Source organism: Schistocerca serialis, chromosome 1 (assembly GCF_023864345.2).
Source record: "Schistocerca serialis cubense isolate TAMUIC-IGC-003099 chromosome 1, iqSchSeri2.2, whole genome shotgun sequence".
Taxonomy (NCBI): domain Eukaryota; kingdom Metazoa; phylum Arthropoda; class Insecta; order Orthoptera; family Acrididae; genus Schistocerca; species Schistocerca serialis.
The window spans coordinates 1,106,601,800-1,106,626,049 of record NC_064638.1 but is presented as its reverse complement, the minus strand read 5'-3'; the positions used below and the strand labels follow the sequence as shown (position 1 = coordinate 1,106,626,049).

General features: G+C 41.6%; 1 protein-coding gene across 1 annotated transcript; it reads left to right on the top strand.

Moving 5' to 3' along the window:
- Window positions 1-1,293: 1,293 nt before the first annotated feature.
- On the top strand, window positions 1,294-24,250 carry LOC126416554 (ctenidin-3-like). Its single transcript, XM_050084301.1, has 4 exons — window positions 1,294-1,445; window positions 15,387-15,503; window positions 19,697-20,006; window positions 24,121-24,250. The coding sequence occupies exons 1-4, from the start codon at window positions 1,382-1,384 to the stop codon at window positions 24,134-24,136; spliced, it is 507 nt and encodes a 168-aa protein (XP_049940258.1). The 5' UTR covers window positions 1,294-1,381; the 3' UTR covers window positions 24,137-24,250.

The window sequence follows — 24,250 nt, the reverse complement described above, 5'->3', positions numbered from 1 at the left end:
GTTCACTGCGATGTCGCCAAACACGGATACGACCATCATAATGCTGTAAACAGAACCTGGATCATCCGAAAAAATGACGTTTTGCCTTTCGTGCACCCAGGTTCGTCGTTGAGTACACCATCGCAGGCGCTCCTGTCTGTGATGCAGCGTCAGGGGTAAACGCAGCCATTGTCTCCGAGCTGATAGTCCATGCTGCTGCAAACGTCGTCGAACTGTTCGTGCAGATGGTTGTTGTCCTGCAAACGTCTCCATCGGTTGCCTCAGGGATCGAGACGTGGCTGCACGATCCGTTACAGTCATGTCGATAAGATGCCTGTCATCTCGACTGCTAGCGACACGAGGCCGTTTGGATCCACCACGGTGTTCCGTATCACCCTCCTGAACCCACCGATTCCATATTCTGCTAACAGTCATTGGATCTCGACCAACGCGAGCAGCAATGTCGCGATACGATAACCCGCAATCGCGGTGGGCTACAATCCGACCTTTATCAAAGTCGGAAACGTGATGGTATGCATTCCTCCTTCTTACACGAGGCATCACAACAACATTTCACCAGCAACGCCAGTCACTGCAGTTTGTATATGAGAAATCGGTTGGAAACTTTCCTCATGTCAGCACGTTGTAGGTGTCCCCACCGGCGCCAACCTAGTATGAATGCTCTGAAAAACTAATCATTTGCATATCGCAGCATCTTCTTCCTGTCGGTTAAATTTCGCTTGTGTATCACGTCATCTTCGTGGTGTAGCATTTTTAATGGCCAATAGTGTAGATAGATTCGTATATCTGCAGGAAAACAAAAGAAACGAGAAAGTGACAAAATTGTATCACTTACTAGCGCGGCGGGTCGAACGACGGCTTTCCACTTGACAGTGAAAGATGCTTACCACTCAGTTCTTGTGATAGTCTGCAACAACTGCCACGCTAGCTTCGTTGGCTCTATGTTCACGTACGGACAAAAAAATTGTCCATTATGTTGGTGGGAAACGGTCGTACTGTCAGACGTTCTGGCAGAGGCTCAGACATTCCGTCCATTTCCTGGAATTCCCTAGGAGTACCCGTCAGCTTTGCAGCCTTCCACGTCATAGCGGTCTCGGTGGTCACACATGAAGACCGCCAAACGCACTGCGGGTTCGTATGACGTCACGGCCGGAGGCGTCTCCACGCCGACTACAAGGTCAGGAACCGTAGCCATCTCCTGAAGATGGCTGGCGTCAAGAACCGGCGCAGCCGTGGCCGACGACCGTAACCTGGGGGCAGGGCGGTCGCTTCACTGTACCGCCCCCAACCGGTAGCGGGTCGGCGATGAGGCGGTATAAAGGCAGCCGGCGGATGGCCGCGGCACACACGCACGTGGGAACACACGGCGGACATAGCAGCGATGGCAAGTCTCCAAAGAGTAGTAGCTGCTCTGGCCCTCGGCCTCTTCGTCCTGGAGATGGCAGGTTAGTCAGTTCGCTCTCTTCTCAAACAATATCATTTTGTAAGCTTCAGACAATTTCTCTAACTCAACCAACTCCAGCTCGATGCTACTGCCGTTTCCGATTGGTTTATTACACGAAATTCTCGTACTCGGATACCACAGCGCGATCCCTTTCAAATTTACGATACGTGAACGTCTCTTACAATATTTTCGGAACAAAAAGGGATACTCTAATCCGATGTCCGAGAAGAATCTTCATTCTATAAATACAGGCACGCTACCAATCTAGTCCAGTGGGTAGGCTCTTGCGTTACAACTCTCGCGTTCACGAATTCGAGTCCGGATGCATGAGTAAATTTTTATTGTCTAATTTTTATCTGCGTAGTGCACACAGTTTACTAAACGATATGTATCCTACAACTAGATCTTATTGTTAGTGTTGAACATACCAATTACTGTTTGGACATGTCAGATATAATCGTGAAGACTATTAATCAGTCAAAAATGGTACCTCTCATAGCTCAGAAGTAATTACGAAAGTTATGAATGTTGAGATGTTAAACGTACTTACTTCATTCGGTGAGAGCGACTAGTTTTAATATTTTAAACAGACTGTTAGTCGCAGCACGTTCTTTCATAAAACATACGTACCATTCAGAGCAAATGCTCAATGCGACCTCCCCGGATCTCCAAATTAATAGCGACTCGCTGGATCATGATTATCTGAACTTTTCATGTTCAAAATGTTCAAATGTGTGTGAATTCTTATGGGACTTAACTGCTAAGGTCATCAGTCCCGCCGGGACTAGCTGCACAGTCAATGGCTGCAGCGCCCAAGACCGATGGAGAATGTTAACGATTGTACTCTCATCTCTGTGTTAGCACTAAATAATTGCACGTCTTTTGTATACGAGCTGATAGTTGTAGCACAAAATCAAAGAAATCAGATACGATGTCATGCAGTCTTTTTTTTTTGTTGTTGTTGTACTAATATTCTTGTCGGACAAGTGACTAGTCTTGCCAGTTTGTCTTCCTTTTACCTTAATTTGCTGCCGAAATACGCACGGGACGGAATTTTTGTAAGAGATATTTTTGTACTGTTAGCGTGCAAGGTATCACGCTGTGACGTCTGTGTGTGTGAATTTCGCTCATCCTTTGTGTGTATGGATCAGACGTTTTTCAGAGAGAATTTCTGGCGAGGAGACCAACAGGCAATCGGATTTTTGTAATTTTTTACATATATGATGCGCCAATTTCAGAGCTCTACTATTAATCACCAAAAGCAGCTCGACTCAACTCCCAAAAATTCTAGAGTACATCGACTTTGAAGTTTTATGAGGAATTATAATTCACTAAAGATAAAGCAATTTTCAGGGTTGGCCGCGTGGCTCTGTCGGTAGCGTTGGAGAATAATACGATTACAAACAATTAACCATTATTTAAATATAAAATTAATAAATTACATGTCAGTTAATATATACTTAACCGTCATTTTTTAAAAAAATATACACATTGTCGTTTCTAATTAGATATTGCTGCAGTTAAAGTTTTCATTGCAAATATAAATTCTTAATTACTGATATTTTAAAAAAGATTGTTTAAACTAAGAAAACATCGAATTTTATAAAAACTTTTTAACAATATCGTATACAAGGTCAATAGTTTTCTTATTAACAAAGACTGCTTAAATTAAAAACCCGTACAAATTTTTGATAATATTTTAAAGAATATCGGTAATTAAGAATTTATATTTCCAATGCGTGCAAAGTGTTATTATAAACACGAAAACGTGCATTTTTTTTATAAAAAATGATAATTATATATGTGTTAATTAGCATTTGATGAATTTTGTATTTAAATGATGTAGGTATTCGAATTGAACGGAAGGAATAAACGTAAATAAAAAGACCATAGAGACATTGGAACCAGTGATCCATTGATTAACCAACTACCCATCTCCAACGCTACCGGGTGACCCATGCAGCCTTTTCTTTGGTGAATTGTATCTCCTTCACAAACTTCAAAGTCGATTTTCTCCATAATATTTGAGAGTTGCATCGAAATGCTTCAGCTGCCTGATGATTAAGTACTGAACTTAACGTGCCATAAGTCAAAAAAACTACAAAAATCCAGTTACCCGGGTGGCCTCGTATTTTGGTGTAAGGGCCCCGTGTTCTCTAGTGCCTCGTTACAGAGCAATAAGGGAATTACCTGCGGTTTGTTTGGCTTTCTACCACAATCATCATTGTTTCCGTGAAAATACTTTCGCAGTAGTGGAAAAGCCTGAAATATGCACAAAGAATGATCCGATTCCTCGTAGGCGCCTATTTACAGATGGTGTGGCAGTGTGGCGCGCTCCCCGTTCCTGCTGGAACAGCTCAGTGAAGCTTCGCTGTACAGCCTTTCTGTTGCACTCAGTGAAACCACGCACGCGTTGCATTCTGGACAACTCTTCACGAGTATTATTCGACCACAATATTATTCCACCTGGGAGTGAGACTGCTTCGGCTGGCTAATTGTGAGTCAGCACGTAGTACAGAAAGATGGTATATCGTCAACCGACCTAAGAACTGGCAGTGCGATGCGTTTTCATTAGTCGTCACTGTATTTAGGTACTGTAGCGTCACTGGGCGTTTCCGATAACGCCCAACAGCAGTAATATCGTGGTTGAGTAGTAAACCTGTCCATACTGTTGTGTGTCATTGTTTTTGTACAATTAACACTGTCGGAAAAATAAACTCCAGACGGACCCGAGCTGTACTGAATGCAAGCTTAAGGACGAGGAATAAAGTGTGCATTAATGTCGACAACGCCAAGTGTAGGAAGCGACTACTCGAACAAGTTTGTTTCCAAGCAAGATACGTAGTGCATGCCTTGGACATTTACACAGTAGTGCAGATGTTTCCAGAGCATAAAGGAAGTGGAAGTAAGAAATGGAACGAAATGGAGTACCTCATTAAGGAGGCCACGGCTCCCTCATACTAAAATATTCAGAAAATACGTGTGAAAAATCTGTGAAATTTTGAAACCGGAGCCACGTAAAGCTAACAGCCATTTTATTTCGGCAAAAATTCAAAATACCGAAACGAGGCTTTCGGAAAATTATAGTACGCAGGGGGCGGCTCGTAATGTTGAATATCTAAGCCTCGTAACTTTTGCAGCAACCGAGACATTGAGACGTTTTTTAATGGAACAATATAGTGTTTTATAAAGTATTCGACACTACTCGAAGCCACGATATATTGATGTAATGTTTCGCAGTGTAAACACGGCCATCTTATAGCGCATCAGAAACAGCTTATGAGTACAATTTCTTAATATGCGTACCTCCTCACGTCTAAGTAAACAGTTATGATGGAAGGAAATATAGAATCGAAAGAGCTTATACAACGTCGGGGCCTGGCCTGAGAGCTCGACTTGGTGGTGTTGAGGCTACAGGGCCTACTCCGGCCGGCTTACCTTTCCGTTTTACCACATTTCTAGCATGGTTTTGCATAAAGCCCAGAGCTGTGGCGAAGCTTTCTTCTGAAAGTGCTAATCTCGCAGAGCATACAGGAGAATTTATGTGAGGTTTTGAAGTTAAGGGAGAGTAGAGATGTGATGGCGTGATTTAATCGTCTATATAGCTCAGTCGGGAGAGCAAAGGTTCCAAGTTCCTGTCCTGCTCCGGCACAATGTTTTAATCTGCTAGGAAGTTTCTGTAAGATTTTTGGCTGCCCTAGGCAAAGCGCAGAATTAGAGTATCGAATGAACAGGATCGTATCAATAGATCATAAGTACAGGAGAAACACCAATATTCCCCGTGACAGCAGCCAGCTCCCTCTGAATTAAGGACCCAGTTTCATGTTTATTCTCCGATTGTTCCCCTTCAGGCTAACCCACAGTGGTCCATGGATGGAGAAAACATGCCTCATCATTGACTTAGTTTCCATTACATTTATGCGTCTTTATTTACATGAGTAGCTCCGTCGCTTGAGAGTTGTGTGTGTGTATTAACTGCCTGTGTACATGTAGAAAAAAAAAGCGGTATCTTCACCAAAGCCCCACTTGTGAGAAACCTTCGTTGTGTTACCCGTTGGGTGCAAAACTGTAGCTACTGGAAATTAAGGTTACTTTAATCAGTGAGAAACAACGAAATTACCTTTTTTTTGTTTATTTACGTGTCAAAGCTGAAGTAAACAAACATACAAATGAAAAGAAGTACGTTCTCCTATGCGTTTACTCCATTTTTGTAACAATGTCATTGAAACACACTATTAAACCCTAAAGATATGATCTTTTTTGGCATTATAGCGCACACCATGGTATCCTAGATGACGAGAACTTACCGTTACAACTCCTGTGCAGACAGAACATTACGTAACGTTCTCGTGGCGTTCACGAGATAAAACGCTCTTAGGAGCGCGGGCGAATAAATAACGAGTGCTATAAAAAAGATGAGACAGTGCTGAAAGTGATGATTCTAAAACTTTGTTCTGCTTGTTGACATTATTGTGTTTAAATTGTGTTGCTAACAAATACTGCACCTCTGCCGCTCAGTACAAATCGTTTTCGAGGGATTCAAAATGTTATACTGAACGGAAAAGTTTGAAAATTTCAGTTACTCTGGAATAACTTTGTGGAAAATACATCACATAAACATATCAAGCATCAATACTCGACATATCTGTCTGGTATGTAGAGTGAATAAAACTGAGAAATGACCACTAATTGTACTTTTAGTATTAAAAACTATTATCTACATCGTTTCATATGGTGACATTTCAAACTCGTACTACCCGTCCCAAAGTTTCAGATTAATCAAATCTTGACATTCTGAATTCTTATTCTACCCTTCCAATGTGGAAGTCTCGAACGAACCAATAAACTTTCCTGTAGAAACATACGTCTTGAACCCAGTTCGTTAAAAACTCTGGGTGCCCGAGTGAGAAAACTAGCCAAAGCTTTGATGTTAGGAATTTTGGTCTGTTTCGATTTTTTGTGTACGTACTAGGATAGCTTGTGATTGAGCAGGACACCACTACCAGCCCAGTTGGATATTCAAGTCTCTCTCATGAGATGAAGAGTTTGCATTTATAGCTAGTAGCTATAACGTTGTACGCAAGTGAAACGTTGACGGTAAACGATTCAGACAAGGAGAGAATAGGAGTCTTCGATATGTGGTGTTACATAAGAATGCTGAGGATTAGGTGGATACATCGAATACTGAACTGAACTGAACTGAATTGGAGAAAAAATTATGACACAACCTGACTAAAAGAAGAGATTAGTTGATATACCATATAGTGAGGCATCAAGGAATTGCCAGTTTGGTAATGGAAGGAAATATATGGATAAAAATTGTGGAGGGAGACCAAGACTTGAACACAGTGGTTCCGTAAAGATGTAGAGCCATGCGTAAGACAGGCTACGATGAAGAACTTCGTCGAGCCAGTCTTAGGACTGAAGACCACAACGACAACGACAACTAACACTTTCGCGAGGCAGTAAGCCTTACTGTTTATTGTGCAAGCACCAGTACTACAGCATACACCCTGTGGGAACGTAGCAGAGATTTTTCGTAGAAAAGCGGCAAGAAAGCTTTGTACTCTCTGGCATTTGATAGATTCTCATAAAATAGAATGTAGCTTCGTGATCCTTTGAAGTCAACATACTTCACATTGTTTGCAAAGTTCGCCCCCGGTAGCTGAGTGGTCAGCGCGACGGACTGTCAGTCCTAAGGGACTGGGTGTTGTGTTGTCCTAATCATCATCATTTCATCCCCATCGACGCGCAAGTCGCCGAAGTGGCATCAAATCGAAAGACTTGCACCAGGCTGGCGGTCTACCCGACGGGAGGCCCTCGTCACACGCCTTTTTTTTTATTGTTTGCAAACATCTAAAGCACAAGAAACACTGAAATTTCGTGTAAAAATAAAATATTTCGTAAGTGTGGAAAGACGCAAGTGAAACCGGTTTATATTTAATAACAGCTGTTTCAAGTATTCATCCTGCCCCAATATCACTTTCAGTGTCGCCGAATAGTACTAATGTTTCTGTAGCGCTAAATCTAAGCTGTTATCGAGTGATGTGGCGCTGTGGACTCGCATTCAAATGGATTGGAGTTCAGTTTACCATCGGGTCTACGGTTTAGGTTTCCTGTGGTTTCCCTAAATTGCTTAAGGCAATTTCAGGAATGGTTGCAAGCCAAATGAACATAGTCCACTTCCATCCACTTCCCTGTACAGTTAGAGCTTATATTCCGCCTCTAACGACCTCGTCACCGACGGGATCTTAAAGTAATAATCTTCCTTCCTCTTTCGTTGTTGGCGCAGAGAGTACCCAGCATGACACTGAATATTTCTATAGCTGTTTTATCGCAATACCGGTGTCCTGCACTTAGTTACAGCAATCTATGAAAGAAAATTAAATCTGCTGTCTAAATAAACTCCATAAGAAAAGACACCCTGTAATTATCATCATACAAACATGTGTATTTTGTACGATATGTGAATCCAAAATACCTTTCACGTAGGACCATTCACACAGGGCTTTATGTTTCATTTTCCAGTAGCATCTGAAGTTGGAAATGCTCTCTGCCATACGTCTTGGGAATCGATCTTAATCCACAGATCTGTCATAGTGAATAAACTGAAACTCTACAGTAGTAATGAGTTGTTCTACTGCATAGTGTAGTGGAATTTCGTACGAATGAGATTGCTTTCCTGCACCGTTCATTTATATAATAACCTTTTTATTTCTTATAAATACGTACAATTCCTTTAATCAATTTTAATTGTATTAATTGCTCAGTAGTGTTCGTCAGATAGGTACTTTGCATAGCGTTGCTGATTTAGTTACGTATTTATTGATTCAGATTAGATAGAGCATCATTGTGTTAGATATTAGGGACCTCCCTACATTCGGAATTGAAACTATCCTTGTGTAGGCCTTAATGGAAAAATAAATGGGTAGAACGAGTAAACTAATGCTATCAAAATACGGCATCTTTAAACCACTGGTAATTGTAAAAAAATACAAACTTGTACACTAAGCGTTATTGTACAACAGGAGTCAAAGGAGTGCAATGGCAGTTAACATATTTATTAAATTACTAATAAATTAATGGATGAAAAACACCAAACAGTTTCGAAGTCCAGTTGGCAGTCGCACATTGTTCTGCTTGAAACTGTGTCTGTGTTCCCATTAAGATCACTTACTTATTTGTACCTTTTTTCGTCTGTGAACTAAATACAGACGAGAGGAGTATAGTGAATCAGTTGCTCACGTAGTATCTTCCAGTGGCTAATAGACACTTCAGGCACTTACTGACATGAGGTTCTTCTCTTGTGAGCCCCACGAATGTGCGGAATCCAAAATCGCGCCGTCTTTAGAATTTCAAGCAGGTGACGTAAATCCTGTCGCGAAGCTATTTCCAGTGGTGTTTCACTGTGCATGTCAAGATAGTATTTCCCTTGGCTTCTGCAACGTTTACGACGTGACAGGTGAATGTTTTGAGAATATATTTACAAATGATTATGTTACTTCAAAGTTCTAACATCGTATTCAGCAGTATCAGGAAATGTAAACAATACTACAGTTGCCACACTATTACCACATGTTACGCGCGCAGTTAGTTGCATTTTGCTGAAGGATGAGATGTGGCTCGCTTTCTGTAGCAAAGTTACGATTAACAGTGAGTTACTTACATTTATCTTGACGCTAAGAGCTTTGCAGAAACTACATACTACCTGTGTAAGTTCAGCATAACACGTCTATGAAGCAAACAGTACTTTAAAAAACGAACGGTTGTTGCTAGGAAAGTGTCAGTGGTAACTTACGACATAAAGAATAGTTAGTCTACAAACAACTTAAACGTCTGTGGAGAGAACAACAAGAAGAGTGATAAAGGTATAACAGCAAGTTCGACTAGCTGACAACGGTGAAAACACTATCTGAGAAAAAGCACATAGAAGGCGCGGTTGGATGTCAACGTAACTTCGTACAGCTACACACCATTAGTGGTTACGTAAACGATTAGAGCTGCAATTCACCGTGGCAGATGTAATGGTACCCACACTATATTTGAATTGTTCGTGTTTAGTGCTGTTGGCAGCACTGTTAAGGTGTACAAGGGAGTGAAATTTGGAAATTTGTTGTAAGGTCTAATGGGACCAAAGTGCTGAGTTCACCGGTCCCTAAGCCTACACACTACTTAATCTAACTTAAACTAACTTACGTTATGGACAACACACATACCTCTGCCCGAAGGAGGGCTCGAACCTCCGACGGGGAGGCCGCATGTACCGTGACAAGGCGCCTCAGATCGCGCGGCGAGAGTGAAAAGTGTCAGATGTTGAGTAACCACTGCGAGGGAGATGATGCGAACTCGTCTGGGGGAGCGCTTGAGGGGGGGGCCTCATTCTGTGTCCACATTTGGCCAGCTGGTCGAATTGTGTTGTATCTAGATCTGGAGGCCATTCGGATGTGACAGTATCACGATGTTGGCCTACATGAGAACGTGAGGGCAGGTATAGTCGACCATAGTCGATCACCACGAGGGAAGATCGTCATATTGTACATCAAGAATATCATAACCTCTTACATGTGCCCCTGTCATCCGAGAACACTTAATGGACTCCTTAAAACATAGGAGAGTTGCTCAGAAAGTAATGCACCGCATATTTTTTCTTTAAAAATTCTTTATTGAACATAATGAGAATTACACTACTGGCCATTAAAACTGCTACACCAAGAAGAAATGCAGATGATAAACGGGTATTCATTGGACAAATATGTTATACTAGAACTGACATGTAATTACATTTTTAAGCAATTTGGGTGGATAGATCCTGAGAAATCAGTGCCCAGAACAACCACCTCTGGCTGTAATAACGGCCTTGATACGCCTGGGCACTGAGTCAAACAGAGCTTGGATGGCGTGTACAGCTACAGCTGCCCATGCACCTTCAACACGATACCACAGTTCACCAAGAGTATTGACTGGCGTATTGTGACGAGCCAGTTGCTCGGCCACCATTGGCCAGACGTTTTCAATTGGTGAGAGATCTGGAGAATGTGCTGGCCAGGGCAGCAGTCGAACATTTTCAGTATCCAGAAAGGCCCGTACAGGAACTGCAACATGCGGTCGTGCATTATCCTGCTGAAATGTAGGGTTTCGCAGGGATCGAATGAAGGGTAGAGCCACGGGTCGTAACACATCTGAAATGTAACGTCCACTGTTCAAAGTGCCGTCAATGCGAACAAGAGGTGACCGAGACGTGTAACCAGTGGCAGCCCATACCATCAAGCCAGGTGATACGCCAGTTTGGCGATGAACACACGCTTGCAATGTGCGTTCACCGCGATTTTTCCACGTAATCTCCATCCCGTTCTAGGGCCTTCCTGCAGAGAAAAACGAGGGCGTGTATGCCCTGTCGGTACCAATCCTCATCCTGGCGGCGGAGCCAGTGCTTCACTGTGTGAATCACCTCCTCATCGTCTCAAAATGTCTTCAAGGAATGGCGTCCTTTAATGGCCCAATCAAGTGGAAGTCCGAGGGGGTTATGTCAGAGCTATAGGGTGGATAGGGTAACACAGTCCAACCCTGTTTTACGATGTGTTCAGCAGTCCTCAGACTTGTATGGTGCCAAGCGTTATCGTGTTGCAGCAAAATATTTCTTGGGTTGCTGTGGCGCTGAAGTCGCCGGAAGCGCGTCTTGAGTTTTGTTAAGGTGTTGACATATGCTTTTGAATTAATGATGATAATTACACCTTCACATTCCCAGAACACGGTGATCATGACCTTACCGGCGGAAGCAATTGCTTTGCATTTTTTCTTCTGTGGGGAGTGGGAATGGCCTCATTCCATCGACTGTGTGTTGCTTAGGGCCCAAAATGGTGAACCTAAGTTTCATCACCTGTCACAATCCGGGACAAGAAGGCCTCGTCACCAGCTACAAAACGTAGCAACAAATCAAGACAAATGTTTTTTCTGTGCGGTTTGTGATCCACCGTTAGACACCGCGGGACCGATCTTGCACACAGGTTTGAATATCCAAGAGTGGGGATAATTGCATACACACTTTGCTCATTGACAGACGCAGCGCCAACTGCCAAGTAGTAATGCGTTTGTACTCGCGAATGACATCAGCTCGTTGCAACATGTCAGGTGTGAGAGCCGTGGATGGTCTACCTGACCGCTGCAAACTGTGGAGCTCCGCCGAACCGCCCTCGACAGTAGATGCTCCATAGACTTTTCATAAGCGTTTTGTGAATATTCCCCACAGCTTCTTTCCCTGAAGAGAGAAATTCAATGATGGCACGTTGTTTGTAACCTACGTACAGACGCCTGAAACATTCTGTGGGAATGAAGCTTCCTTGTGTATGACACTTCGCTCTTCTTTATTCCTCGAAAGAAGCTTTTCAAAGTCCATCTTAATAAATATTTCAGCTTACTTGAAGAAAGTTATGGCTGTCCTGTCTATTGTAAAGAAGATACCGAGAGATTAGAATTTGCACAACAAACAACTGAGGACTTTCAGAGCAAGCGCTAATGTTAGATGAAGAGACTGGCTGAGGTGAGGAAATCAGGGCAGTTCGAATCAGGCGAGTCGCAGGATTGATAACAAAAATACATAAATCAAATAAATGCTCCTCTTAACTTCAGTTTTTACTCGTTGACACTATAGAGTCAGCTCATAGAATCCTGACCATTATCAGCGCGTTAAACAAATATTAATTATTAATAGATAGCCAGCGTTTCTGTATCTGTGTGCATAGAAACCAGTTTCAGCACCTCTAAAACATAAATATGTTTTAGGTTATGCAGTCTACGTTATTTCATAACTAGTTTCGACACGAACTATTTCAGTCTCCAATACTCATCATACGTGAGACCAGTCGCCTCGAAACAGGTTAATAAATAAGAAAATATCAGTGTTCCAGATGCTGAGGAGGACTTGTTCCATACGTACATTCGAGCAGATGCGAACCCGTAAACTTCCACAAAAGTGGAGAAAACAACCCAATCCTAAAATAATATGAAATACATTCGAAGACCGCTTGTACATAATTTATTCAGTCTCTGATGGTGTGGCGATTACACAATCTAACTTTGTATACCAGTAACACAACCAGTTTGTAGTTGCAACATTTCTTTATTTATTACGCATACTCATGAATTCATCAGCAGCAATAACGAATTAACAACATTTGCATATCAAGGCCCTATCCATAATTAGTATTTAAAATGCACAAAATGAGTATAAAGAATTGTAGGGCACAGAAACATCTTCAAATATATAGTCATTTAAAAATGTTATACAGGAATGAAGCTTTTCGATGTAATGGAATCAGTCACTTAAATTAACTTGCAAAACAGGAGGTATTACAGTCTTGCAATAGTCATACTGCAATATGACCAAATCTTAAATACTTTAAATATGCAACTTAGGGATAGGCACAGCCAGGGTACAATTTGCCCTTTGTGTGTATTTATGTTCATAAATTTACTGACTCAGTTTTACACTTATGCAATCTTAAGGCAAAAAAATCAATTTGATGAACATGTGATGGACGTGAGCAAACGTTAATCTACTACGATTTCACAAACAAACGATTCAAAGGGTGAACTTATACTCAGCTTTGGGCAGTAGAAAATCTTATGCCTAAAATAAGCCTCTCGTTGAATGGAATAGAGAAATCGCGCGTTAACGGTCCGGACGGCCCTGAATTCAAATACTGAGATTTCCGTCACATTGCAAGCTCGCAGGACGAGGTTTGCTCACGTCGACCACTATACACGTTTCTGAAAACAGAAAAACATGAGCGGCAGACACATTGTAGTATATACAAGCTACACAAATGTAAGTATAGAAAAGCAATACCTTAATATAAGTATATTACAACTTAACCCCTGAACAAAATTAAGAAGCTTGCTTTCCTTAAATAGAAAAAAAAGATATAGATACTAAGTACTTAACGTGACAATCCATACACACAAGAAATTATTAATAAACAACAACTACCACTAATTGGTAAAACTAGAAAATTCTAAATCTATAACTAAATTAAGAAATGACGTTGAAGTGAACCAGCTACCTTCAGCGTGCCACTAAGCACCAAATCTAAACTTACATAGTTCGGGGCGCTATTTCTAGCCAGTTTAGAAACATAATTTCATGGCCGTTCCAGAACATAACTCGCCTCGCCACCATCGCAGTAAATGTTTTGCTGCCCACTAGCATGAGCAACTGCAACAGTCAACAGACCTTAAGTACACAATAATATTCACTATATATAGGAGGAACCCACCACGAAAGCTTGGCGATTAATTTTTTCTTCTTCATGTGAAATTCACACGCCATCCATCCACATAGCTCTCGAGGTATTAGCAAATCCTGGTCAGCACAGGCCAGCCGTGTCAATACAACTTTAATACTTTCCGGCAGCGGCCCATGCTCCTTCGTTGCTCCAACTCAACTGGTCCTCACGGCATACGGCCGTGCCACGTGACATGGTGTCGCCAACTCCCCATAATGAGAACATCGGAAGCACGTCACGTCACAGACTGACTCGGCTCATGCCTTGACTTGCGCACGCGCGCCACCATAAATAGCCTACCTCAAAGACGCAAAGAGAACTAGGCACAGGGACAACGATCAAAGATGGAAGTAAGAATCGATATCGCCTGGCGCCAGAAACCCACCGGCTCATCTGAGCAAGAATAGTATGAGTGATATTGAAACTTCCCCTTAGAAAAATTTATGAATGACTGTGCTGATGAAGCTCTTACATTATTTGCTTTTCAAACAGCTGAGCAAAACTGAACGTACTCAGACATTACTCTCTTTACTTATTCTGATCAACACTAAACTGACACACAATATTTTTAGCGCAACGCAATCTGACTTTTAATAATCCCTACAAAAGAATGGCCCTGACTAACAATAACCTATACCTTTCATGAATCACTTACCTCACAAAAATCTTCATTACTGCAATACAGCGAGCGCCAATACTGCCAGCTAAATAAAAGAATCTAACTACTGAAGTCACTAACTACTGATTGGCATAGTTAGCAAATGAAAGATTTTGATAGAGAACAAGCAATGTATTTACCTTAATCGTGTTCAAAAGTCATAAAATATATATCAGTGTATGACATCCAGTCTTACAAATTTACCGTCTCTGACGGACACACGTCCAGATCGTCCGCTCTCAAAATTCAACCATCTCTCTCCCCACATGCACCACTGCTGGCGGCTCACCTCCCACTGCGCAACGCTACGCGCTAACAGCCAACTGCCCAACACTACTATAGCGACTATTTCAACAATGTCCACCAGCCACAGACTGCACACAGCACAGCCAGTGATTCACATACAGAGCGCTAGGTGACGTTACCAACAGAAAAACCTAAACAGCCTACTTACAATATTTAAGTTACATGCGTAAATACTACCTTTGTACCTTATCAGGAGACCACTGACCGAAAAGCAGAAGCGTTGAGTTATCGATGGGGTCACATAAAAGAAGGAAAGTTTGCTAGCTTTCGGGGTTACGCTGTGACGAGCTAGAGTAAAATAAACACATACACACACACACACATACACACACACACACACACACACATGCATACACAAACTTGTGCCCCCTGTATGATGCATCTAGATTTACCGACAACTCAACGGTTCTGCTTTTCGGTGAATAATCTCCTTCAGTCCTGAATTATACGGATTTCACAAGAACTTTCCACAACATTTGTACCTTGTCATTTATGTAACGATGTATATTCATTGGGTGTGTATTCACTGTGTGTTGTATCGCTCTCTGCGAACTTTGCAAGTTCGTACCTGAGTCTACGGCCAGTCATGCTGGTTTAGGGTATCAGAGAAGTGTCGAGCTGCCACAGTGTCACTACTTAGCCTATAAGAGTGGTCTGGCAGTGAGAGAGGTGTGAGTGGGAGGTGCCCTGTTTGCAGGCGCCGCTCTCGTCTACCAGCCAGTGGCGGTGCCGGCCCACCATCACGTGGAGTTGCGCAGCGTGAGGGAGCAGCCGCAGGGGGCGTTCCTGCTGCACTCGCTGTACCCTGCACAAGGTGAGTGCCTTCTAAAGTACAAATGGAAGCCTTTAATTCGTGTGTTCGGACTGCTCAGATGGGAAGCGCGCTGTCCGCGAAAGGCTGCGATCTAGCTTCGAGGGAGTGTACCACAACGAAACAGCACCTTCAGAATAGGTATTCCACAAGTATCGCATTTGGGTCCGATTACGTTCTTGTTATGTGTAAGTGATTTTCCGTAACATATCCAAGAAATAGAAATCGTTCTATTTGCTAACGAGGCAATGGGGAAGCGTCATCGGTTGAAAATATAAGTGGAGTGTCACTGAAATTAGATACAACACCATAAATGCTATTCTCTACCGAGCAAGGCGTGACCTGAAAATTAAAAATAATGCGTGTGGGTAACTCAATAAATGAAAGAGAAGGTTCTAAATTCTTGGCTGTTCGTATTTACAACAATACTCAACAGTCTGGAATGTAGTCGAATTAACTCGGGTGATGCGGAGGGAATTAGATTAGGAAATGAGACACTTAAAGTAGTAAAGAAATTTTGCTATTTGTGGAGCAAAATAACTGACGATGCTTGAAGAAGAGAGGATATAAAATGTAGACTGGCAATGGCATAGAAAACGTTTCTGAAGAAGAGAAATTTATTAACATCGAGTATAGATTTAAGTGTCAGGAAGTCGTTTCTGAAAGTGAAACATGGAGGATAAATAGTTTGGACAAGAAGTGAATAGAAGCTTTCGAAATGTGGTGCTACAGAAAAATGCTGAAGATTAGATGGGCAGATCACGTAACTAATGAGGAGGTATTGAATAGAATTGGGGGAGAAGAGGAGTTTGTGGCATAACGTGACTAGAAGAAGTTATCGGTTGGTAGGACATGTTCTGAGGCATCAAGGGATCACCAATTTAGTTTTGGAGGGCAGTGTGTAGGGTAAAAATCGTGGAGGGAGACCAAGAGATGAATACACTAAGCAGATTCAGAAGGATGTAGGTTGCAGTAGGTACTGGCAGATGAAGAAGCTTGCACAGGATAAAGCAGCACGGAGAACTGCATCAAACCAGTCTCAGGACTGAAGACCACAACAACAACATCTCAACAGTCATTTTGCATCTGGGATGTCATACTTCAATTGATTCGTATCTTGGTGTGCAGTATCCGAATCTAATTTTCAAAATGTTCAGTACATAAGATTTCTTAGATATTAAAAGCTTTTCCTTTTTAATTTTTTATTTTACGTAATGCTCTGTTTACTGTTCTTTCGTTTGGATGTCTAATAAAGAAAAAGAAGATGGTAGTTGTGATAAATATCCAAACATAGATCACCTCTTGTCAAGATAATCCATAGAGTGAAATAGACTTTATGATCTAGTTCATGTTGAAATCCTGAGAACCGCACCATGAATCTAAGAAATCTCGGCCCAGCAGTATACTCCGAGTTTTTGTTACCTCAGTGAGTGTTTCTCGGGAAAGACAGTGGAACTTTGTGGAATCTAAAAATTACAATTAGCAAAAAGGACAACTGGCGAACATCTTAGTTGTTATAAACCATCCCATCACATTTTATTAGGTGTGTGGAAAACTTATCAAAGGAAACCAATCACTGATTTACTTAATATGGGACATATACTGTATTTTTATTGGACTGATGGTGATAAAGTAAGAGTTTTTTGCCTGACACTGCCTGTATAACTTGTACTACCACTTTAACCGAATGGTTGAAAGGAAAACGCCGACCCATGCCATTTGCTATTTCAGTGGTGTAGTGTGAACCTAAAGATCATGATTAAAAATATTGCTTCTGTCTCATAAATACTTCATGGAATTCAAACAGAAACAGACATGAGATAAAATATCGAAATATGTCAACTGTGCAATTTCCTGTGTTCCGAGATGAAGCCACGGTAGCAGACCCAGAAATAATAGCTTGGTCCTCTTTCAGATAAACTGTGAAGAGCTTTTTGGGCAACTGAGGAGATGATAACTATGTTTTCATTGTGAATGATCTGTAACACAGCTACAAGAATATGGTGTGTAGGAAGTCACATAAAATTCCCACTTTGATTTCTTTATAGAAAATTTGGGAGCCGTAAGCGATGATCAGATCGAATGATTTGCCTAAGATATACCCACGATGGAACACCATTATCAAGGTGACTTGAAACCTCCGATTCTGGGTGACAACTGCTGGGGTCCTGATATGGAAAGTGATGTAACGGCGGCAAACGAAAGAAGAGTATGGTTGTCACGTTTTTCAAATTCCAAAGAGAACTGCAGTTAAATATATGTTGTGAACTAATTTAAACCGTCTATTGGCGTCATGCCGATATGTGCATATTAAGTAGTATTGAGTTCCACATTTGTGAATATGTATTTCTTGTTTGTTTCAATTTATTAATGTTTGCCAGTACTATTTTCATTTTGCTATTTATCTAGAAAACGTGACGTGATAGAGAAAACAAATGATTTTACCGGTGAATTCAACACCCCAAAATTTGGTAAATCCAATCATTTACAAACCAGATGCAGAAAAAGTTTAAATTTTGTTGATTAGTGTAATAAACTGAAATCGAAGTTACATATTACAGATCTTCTTGAGCGTCTAAGTTGTGCAACTCTTCTGTTATGGATAACATCAGATTTTTTTTTAGAATCAAATGTCAATACGTTGATTCCCGTTTTAGTAAACTAGTGCCTTATAGTATCATTTACAGAGTACCTCATTGTTAGGAGCGAATGATAATGATACTAAGTGGCATCCACTATAGTTTCTCTTACTGACAGCTTTTTAAACAAAGGCGCATATTTACAACCCCACAGCCTAATGAGTTGTGGTGAAAAGTTGGTCATAGTTAAATATCAATAACATTCATCAATATGATTCTAGACAGTGAAATAACTTACTGTATCCAGATCTCAGCTTTAGAGTATTCAGCCACACAAAAATTTTTGATCACTTATCCAGTCATGTAAAGGATTTAATCGTCATCATCACATCCAGTTTTGGTTTAGGCATCCTCGCCTGTTCCAATTTCAAGCAGACACCTATCGATGTTTCCAGCTGCTCTTGGTACACCGAACATTTGCTTTCCTTGAGGTGTGTATCTATACATCAATTTACGTATTCTTTCATTCTCCATCAATTGAATGCGTTCATACACTTTTTTTCCTCTTATTTTCTGAAGTACGCTTTTGACACCCAGCTCGTTTCTAACTACGCTATTCTTTTCTCCGATCTGTGAATCTCTGACCAGCTAGTAGTTTTAGGAGATTCCTTTGTGCTGTGTCAGTCCTCCTTCGTTGACTGGTCATTACGGTTCTAGTCTCTGAACCATACGATAGCAATGGTACTGCCATCACGTTATAGAATTGTAGCATCGTCTCTTTTCTAAATTTTGAGGCGAGTACGGTTATGGTTTGTAACAACTGTTGAAATTTTTGTAACTTGATTCTTGATCATTAGACGTAATATATGAAATCTCACGTTTCAAGTATTTAATAGTATTCATTTGTTCCAGAGGTTTATTATCAATTGTCATTTTTGATCTTAAATGCTCCTTACAATGGAGAGTCACTATTGCATTTTCATCTTTAGATATTGTCATATTATTAATATAATCATTTGCTACCTTACACAGAGACCAAATTTCTCTATGTAATTTATCTGCTGAGCCCCTAAAATTATTTGATCAGGAGTGTTTTATAATGTCGTTGTTGAGCTTACAACTATACACCACTTTATTCTGCCATTTTTTTAAGACTTCATCTATGTATATATTAAATATGAAAGGATGCCATTGTCTCACTCCCTGAGAGATGGTTCTCGCAAACGAGCTATGAGAAATACGATTAACGTCATATAAAACGCAAACTGAAATCGGATCTTCTTGATAAATCCTTTCACACCATAAAGGAAACTTTCTGAGTGATGACATGTTACGTGTTTGCGTGAGTATGTTTATGGTTTGTGCATGTGTATGTGTTGAGAAAGTGTTCTGTATTTCTAAAGCTGACTCGTTCATCATCATAGTGGGGGATCAGAATCAGGAGCAGAAGAACAAGCGAATAATTAAACTGAAAGAAACTGATTCCTGATCCGATACAGTGTTTCATTATGTCTGCAGTTTTACAGAAGGCACCAGTTCAAGATTTCCAGGCTCTTCATTCCCTTTCTCAAGTTAGCTGTTACGCATCCACTTGACACAAATGTTGCCCTCTTGCAGTTGTTGCGGCCCCTGAAAGCAGTCATGTCCGTGTTGTTCGCTCGCCGACCAAGTACAAGTTCGGCGGCATCGGTGGCTTCGGCGGCAAGGGTGGCTATGGCGGAGGCTACCCCGGAGGTTACGGAGGCCACGGTGGAGGCTACCCCGGAGGTTACGGAGGCCATGGTGGAGGCTACCCTGTCGGCGGCTACGGAGGCGGCTGCAACACCTGCGGTGGCGGCTACGGCGGCGGCTATCCCAGCTACGGAGGCTCCTACAGCCAGTCCTCCAGCCAGGCTTCCAGCCAGTCCTCCAGTGGCTCTGTCGGCTGGTAAGTCTCTCCCACCTAGCTAACGCATAATAAGTAGTAATACAGTAAGCGTACACAACGGTAGTTTTGTCAATCGACTTGGCCAGTTAAGGTCCTACCCGCATTACCTATATGTTAGGTGTGTTGCGTACCTATCGGGCGTTATCTGCTTTCGATCGCTTTGTCTGCGCATGCGAGCAATGTCTTACTAGATTCCCCAAGAAACTGGGAGCGTTGAACCATCTAGAAACAAAGTGAGAATATATATAAAGCGCCGCATAGTCTATGGAACGATTTTGCTCTACACAGCTATGTTCCTATCTGTTACTTAAAAATAAACAGTATTTACTGCAATACAGGGCGAGTCAAAAGTCCTTGGACACCTTCATAAGTTGGAAGATTAAAGGGAAAATTGAAATGTGATGATGGGAACATGGGTCTGACGTGGGGCTGCAACTTTTGGAGTGAATGTCATTCATGGCCGCCATATTGAAATCCGCCATTTTGGATTCAAGTCATTTTTTTTAATGGGAAGGGGGGTGTATGACACATCAAATAACACTCGCTTGAGCTTTGGAATTTAGTGATTTAATTTGTTTCCGCCTATCTTTTACAGTTTAGAGGTTATTAATGTTCAAAGTTGGAAAACTACCATTATACCGACTGCTACAACACAGGTTCTACGAGTAGCCCATCCCATGAAAAGCACACCTGTAGTCGCCGCAACGACTCTGACTGCACACAGAGGAGAGTGTCTCCTGCAATTTGGTCACAGGCGTGTTGTAAGCGTTCCGCCAGGTGTCTCAAATAACAGATGCTCTCAGCATACACTATCTGCTTAAGATAACTGTACAAGATAGACAAAAACAAATTACACCACTAAATTCCAGAGCTCAAGCGAGTGTTATTTGTTGTATCATACACCCCCTTTCCCATTAAAAAAATGACTTGAATTCAAAATGGCGGAATGACATTGACTCCAAAAGTTGCAGCCCCACCTCAAACCTATGTTCCCATCATCAGATTTCCATTTTCCCTTTAATCTTCCAACTTATGAAGGTGTCCAAGGACTTTTGACTCGCTCTGTATTGAAATTGTGTATATTTAGTTCTGGTTTTATTCAAAAACTGTTGATTTGTAACGCGAAGCAAAAAAATTAGAGATTCGGAAAACATATCAAACTGCTTCAATACTCCCTGAGCTTATAACTAGGGTTATTCGGAAAGTAAGGAACGATCGGTCGCAAAATGGAAAATACAGTGAAAATCTCTTGAAGTTTTGCACAAATGCGTTGGGCACTGAGTATAGTACGCCCATCGATCACATTATGTCGCTCTTTTTATATCTGAGCTCACAGTAAGAACGTAAAAATGGCTAGAAATTAGCATCTCCCGCCAAGTATGAGGGCCTGGCGAAAGATTTCGCCTGAAGCTATGCAATTCACGTAACATAACTGTCATGCGGTTCGTTCTACACGACAACTCTCGGCCGCAAGAGCAATGAAGATGCTCCTGCAGCGTTTTCGATGGGAAGTGTTTGATCACCCTCAATATAGCCCGTAATTGGCTACCCCTGAAAATGCTCAAATGCTCAAATGAACCGCTGGCTACGAAGACAATATTTTGACACAGACAACGAGATGCAGTCCAGAGTAGAAAATTGTCGAAAAGATCTGGCAGTTGTCTTCTATAACGAGGGAACTGGAAAGCTGGTACAACGCTACGACAGATGTCTAAGTCTGAGCAACGACTGTGTAGAGAAGTAGCTGGAAGGTGTAGATAACCGTTACAAATCAAACAGTTTTGATTTTCACTGTTGTTTCCATTTCCCGATCCATCGTTCCTTACTTTCCGAATAGCCCTCGTAAAACTTGTTTCTGCTAAACATAAACAACATTCACACTTATCAATAAGAACAGGTAACTTTTCCTTTGATCATGATGAAGATCGTTCCTATGAGTACAAAATAACATCAGTAATTATAAAGATTTTTTATGTTTTAGGTGTAAACTATACTTGCATCAAAAGTAATTAGTTTGGTTGCATAAAATCGCTTAAGTTTTCCTTGGTTATAAAGAGATATTTAACACACAATGGAGTAACACTGAACGACGTGCGATTCTAACTATATGCAAGACAAACAAGTAAGCCGGCCGGAGTGGTCTAGCGGTTCTAGGCGCTACAGTCTGGAACCGCACGACCACTACGGTCGCAGGCTCGAATGCTGCCTCGGGCATGGATATGTGTGATGTCCTTAGGTTAGTTAGGTTTAAGTAGTTGTAAGTTCTAGGGGACTGATGATCTCAGAAGTTAAGTCCCATAGTGATCAGGGCAATTTGAACCATTTGAACAAACAAGTAAACAAAAAGCAAACAGAACTCGTCGTTTCCCAGTTACTCTCTGGTATATTCACTTGTGTTTCTCTCCCTACCTATACTAACACTGCTACCGGTAATCCCACCTCTTACTACGTCATTTATGTACTGTACTAAAACTACCGAACCTTAGCTTTGGTAGAGCGCAACTGAACTGTCACAAATCAATCGGCAGCAGCCTCAGGAACCTACAGTGTTTAAAGTGGGCGGCCTTTTCTGAAGCACGAAAATCTACTCGGTAAGAAAGAACTCTATAAACAGCAGTCAGTATCTACATCTATACTCTGAAAACCACAATCATGTGCTTTGGCAGAGGGCACTTCCCACTGTACAACTTATTACGCTTTTCCCCACTCCATTCGCATACGTCCACGGCACGAATGATGGCATAAAGGTTTTTGTGAGCTCTGTAACGAGTCTAATTTTGCCTGTACCGTCCTTACCGTTGCGCCATGTAGTTGTACGATGGACGTTCAATAGGTAACTTTGATTTTCCTTTCTGAAAGCAGGTTGGTTTTACTCAGTATTCCAATACCCCTTATTGTTCCCCATTCTTTTGCCCACGAAACTCTATTTTTCAACATAATCTCCTTTCAGCGCGACAGTCTTATGCCACCTTACTGGGACGGCCTGTATGCCCACATCGTACCACTCCTTGCTGCGTCAGTAACCTCCCCAACATACATGCACTGCTTCCCGCGGAGTCCATCCTTCATTGGGCCAAACAGATAAAACTCGGAATGTTTTGGGTGTAACATGGATAAGTGAAACAGTCCCATGAAATTTTGTGAGCTCCTCTCGGGTGTCGAGACCTGTGTGACACCTTGTGTTGTCATGGAGGTCAGCTGCAGTTTCGTGAGTGCCGAACACACTGAAGTCTTTTTTCAGTTTCATGAGGGTAGCATAACACACTTCAGAGTTTATCGTTGCACCAGATGGAAAGAAATGAAACAGAAAAGCCCCATGCCCCTTCAGAGTCCCAGAAGACCGCCACCGTGACATTATCTGCTGATGGTGCGGCTTTGAACTATTTCTTCGGAGCAGAGGTGCGTGACGAAACTCCATGGGTTTATATTTTGTTTCCATTTAGAGCTAATGAACCCATCTTGGCCTGTGACGATATTCGACAAAAAATTGTCACATTCAGCAGCGTAAATAGCAAGCAATTCCGCACAGATGGTCCTTCGATGCTCTTTATTGTCTTATGTTAGGTGGCGAGGGAACCAGAGGACACAAACCTTTGAGCACTACAACAGGTGGACCAGTGTGTCGACACTACCAACAGATACATGTGGTGCCTGTTCTTTCGTACATTTAGCCTTCTCTCTGTAACACATATGAGGTGCTTTTACAGTTTCGCTTTTTAATTCCTTCTCTCTCCCTCTCTCTCTCTCTCTCCCTACCCCCCCCCCCCCACCCCCACCCCTCTCTCTCTCTCTCTCTCTCTCTCTCTCTCTCTCTCTCTCACACACACACACACACACACACACACACACACATATGGTAATTTCAGCGTAATGTCTGTATAATTTGTGTGTTCTCTATAGTAAAATGGCCAGTCTTCTCTGTTCTTCTGCGAAATATCTCAGGATTTGCTATCACTATGGAGAGTCAGTTCAAAAACAACTCTAATTTATTTATCTGAAAACATAAAAAAAAATAGAATAACTGACCGCTATATCTCCATTTACACGGGAATTTCATGTATAAATTTAAAAACCAGTATTAAGATGAATCAATAACGTTTTTTTTTTTCATCAGGGGTCGCAGGAGATAAGAAGTCTGTCATGGAACGCAGCTTACCAGACACGACCTCTCCTGGATGTCATCCCACTGCATCACTGTTTTACATGTGTTTGTAACATATAAAAATAAAAATATCTACTTTTAA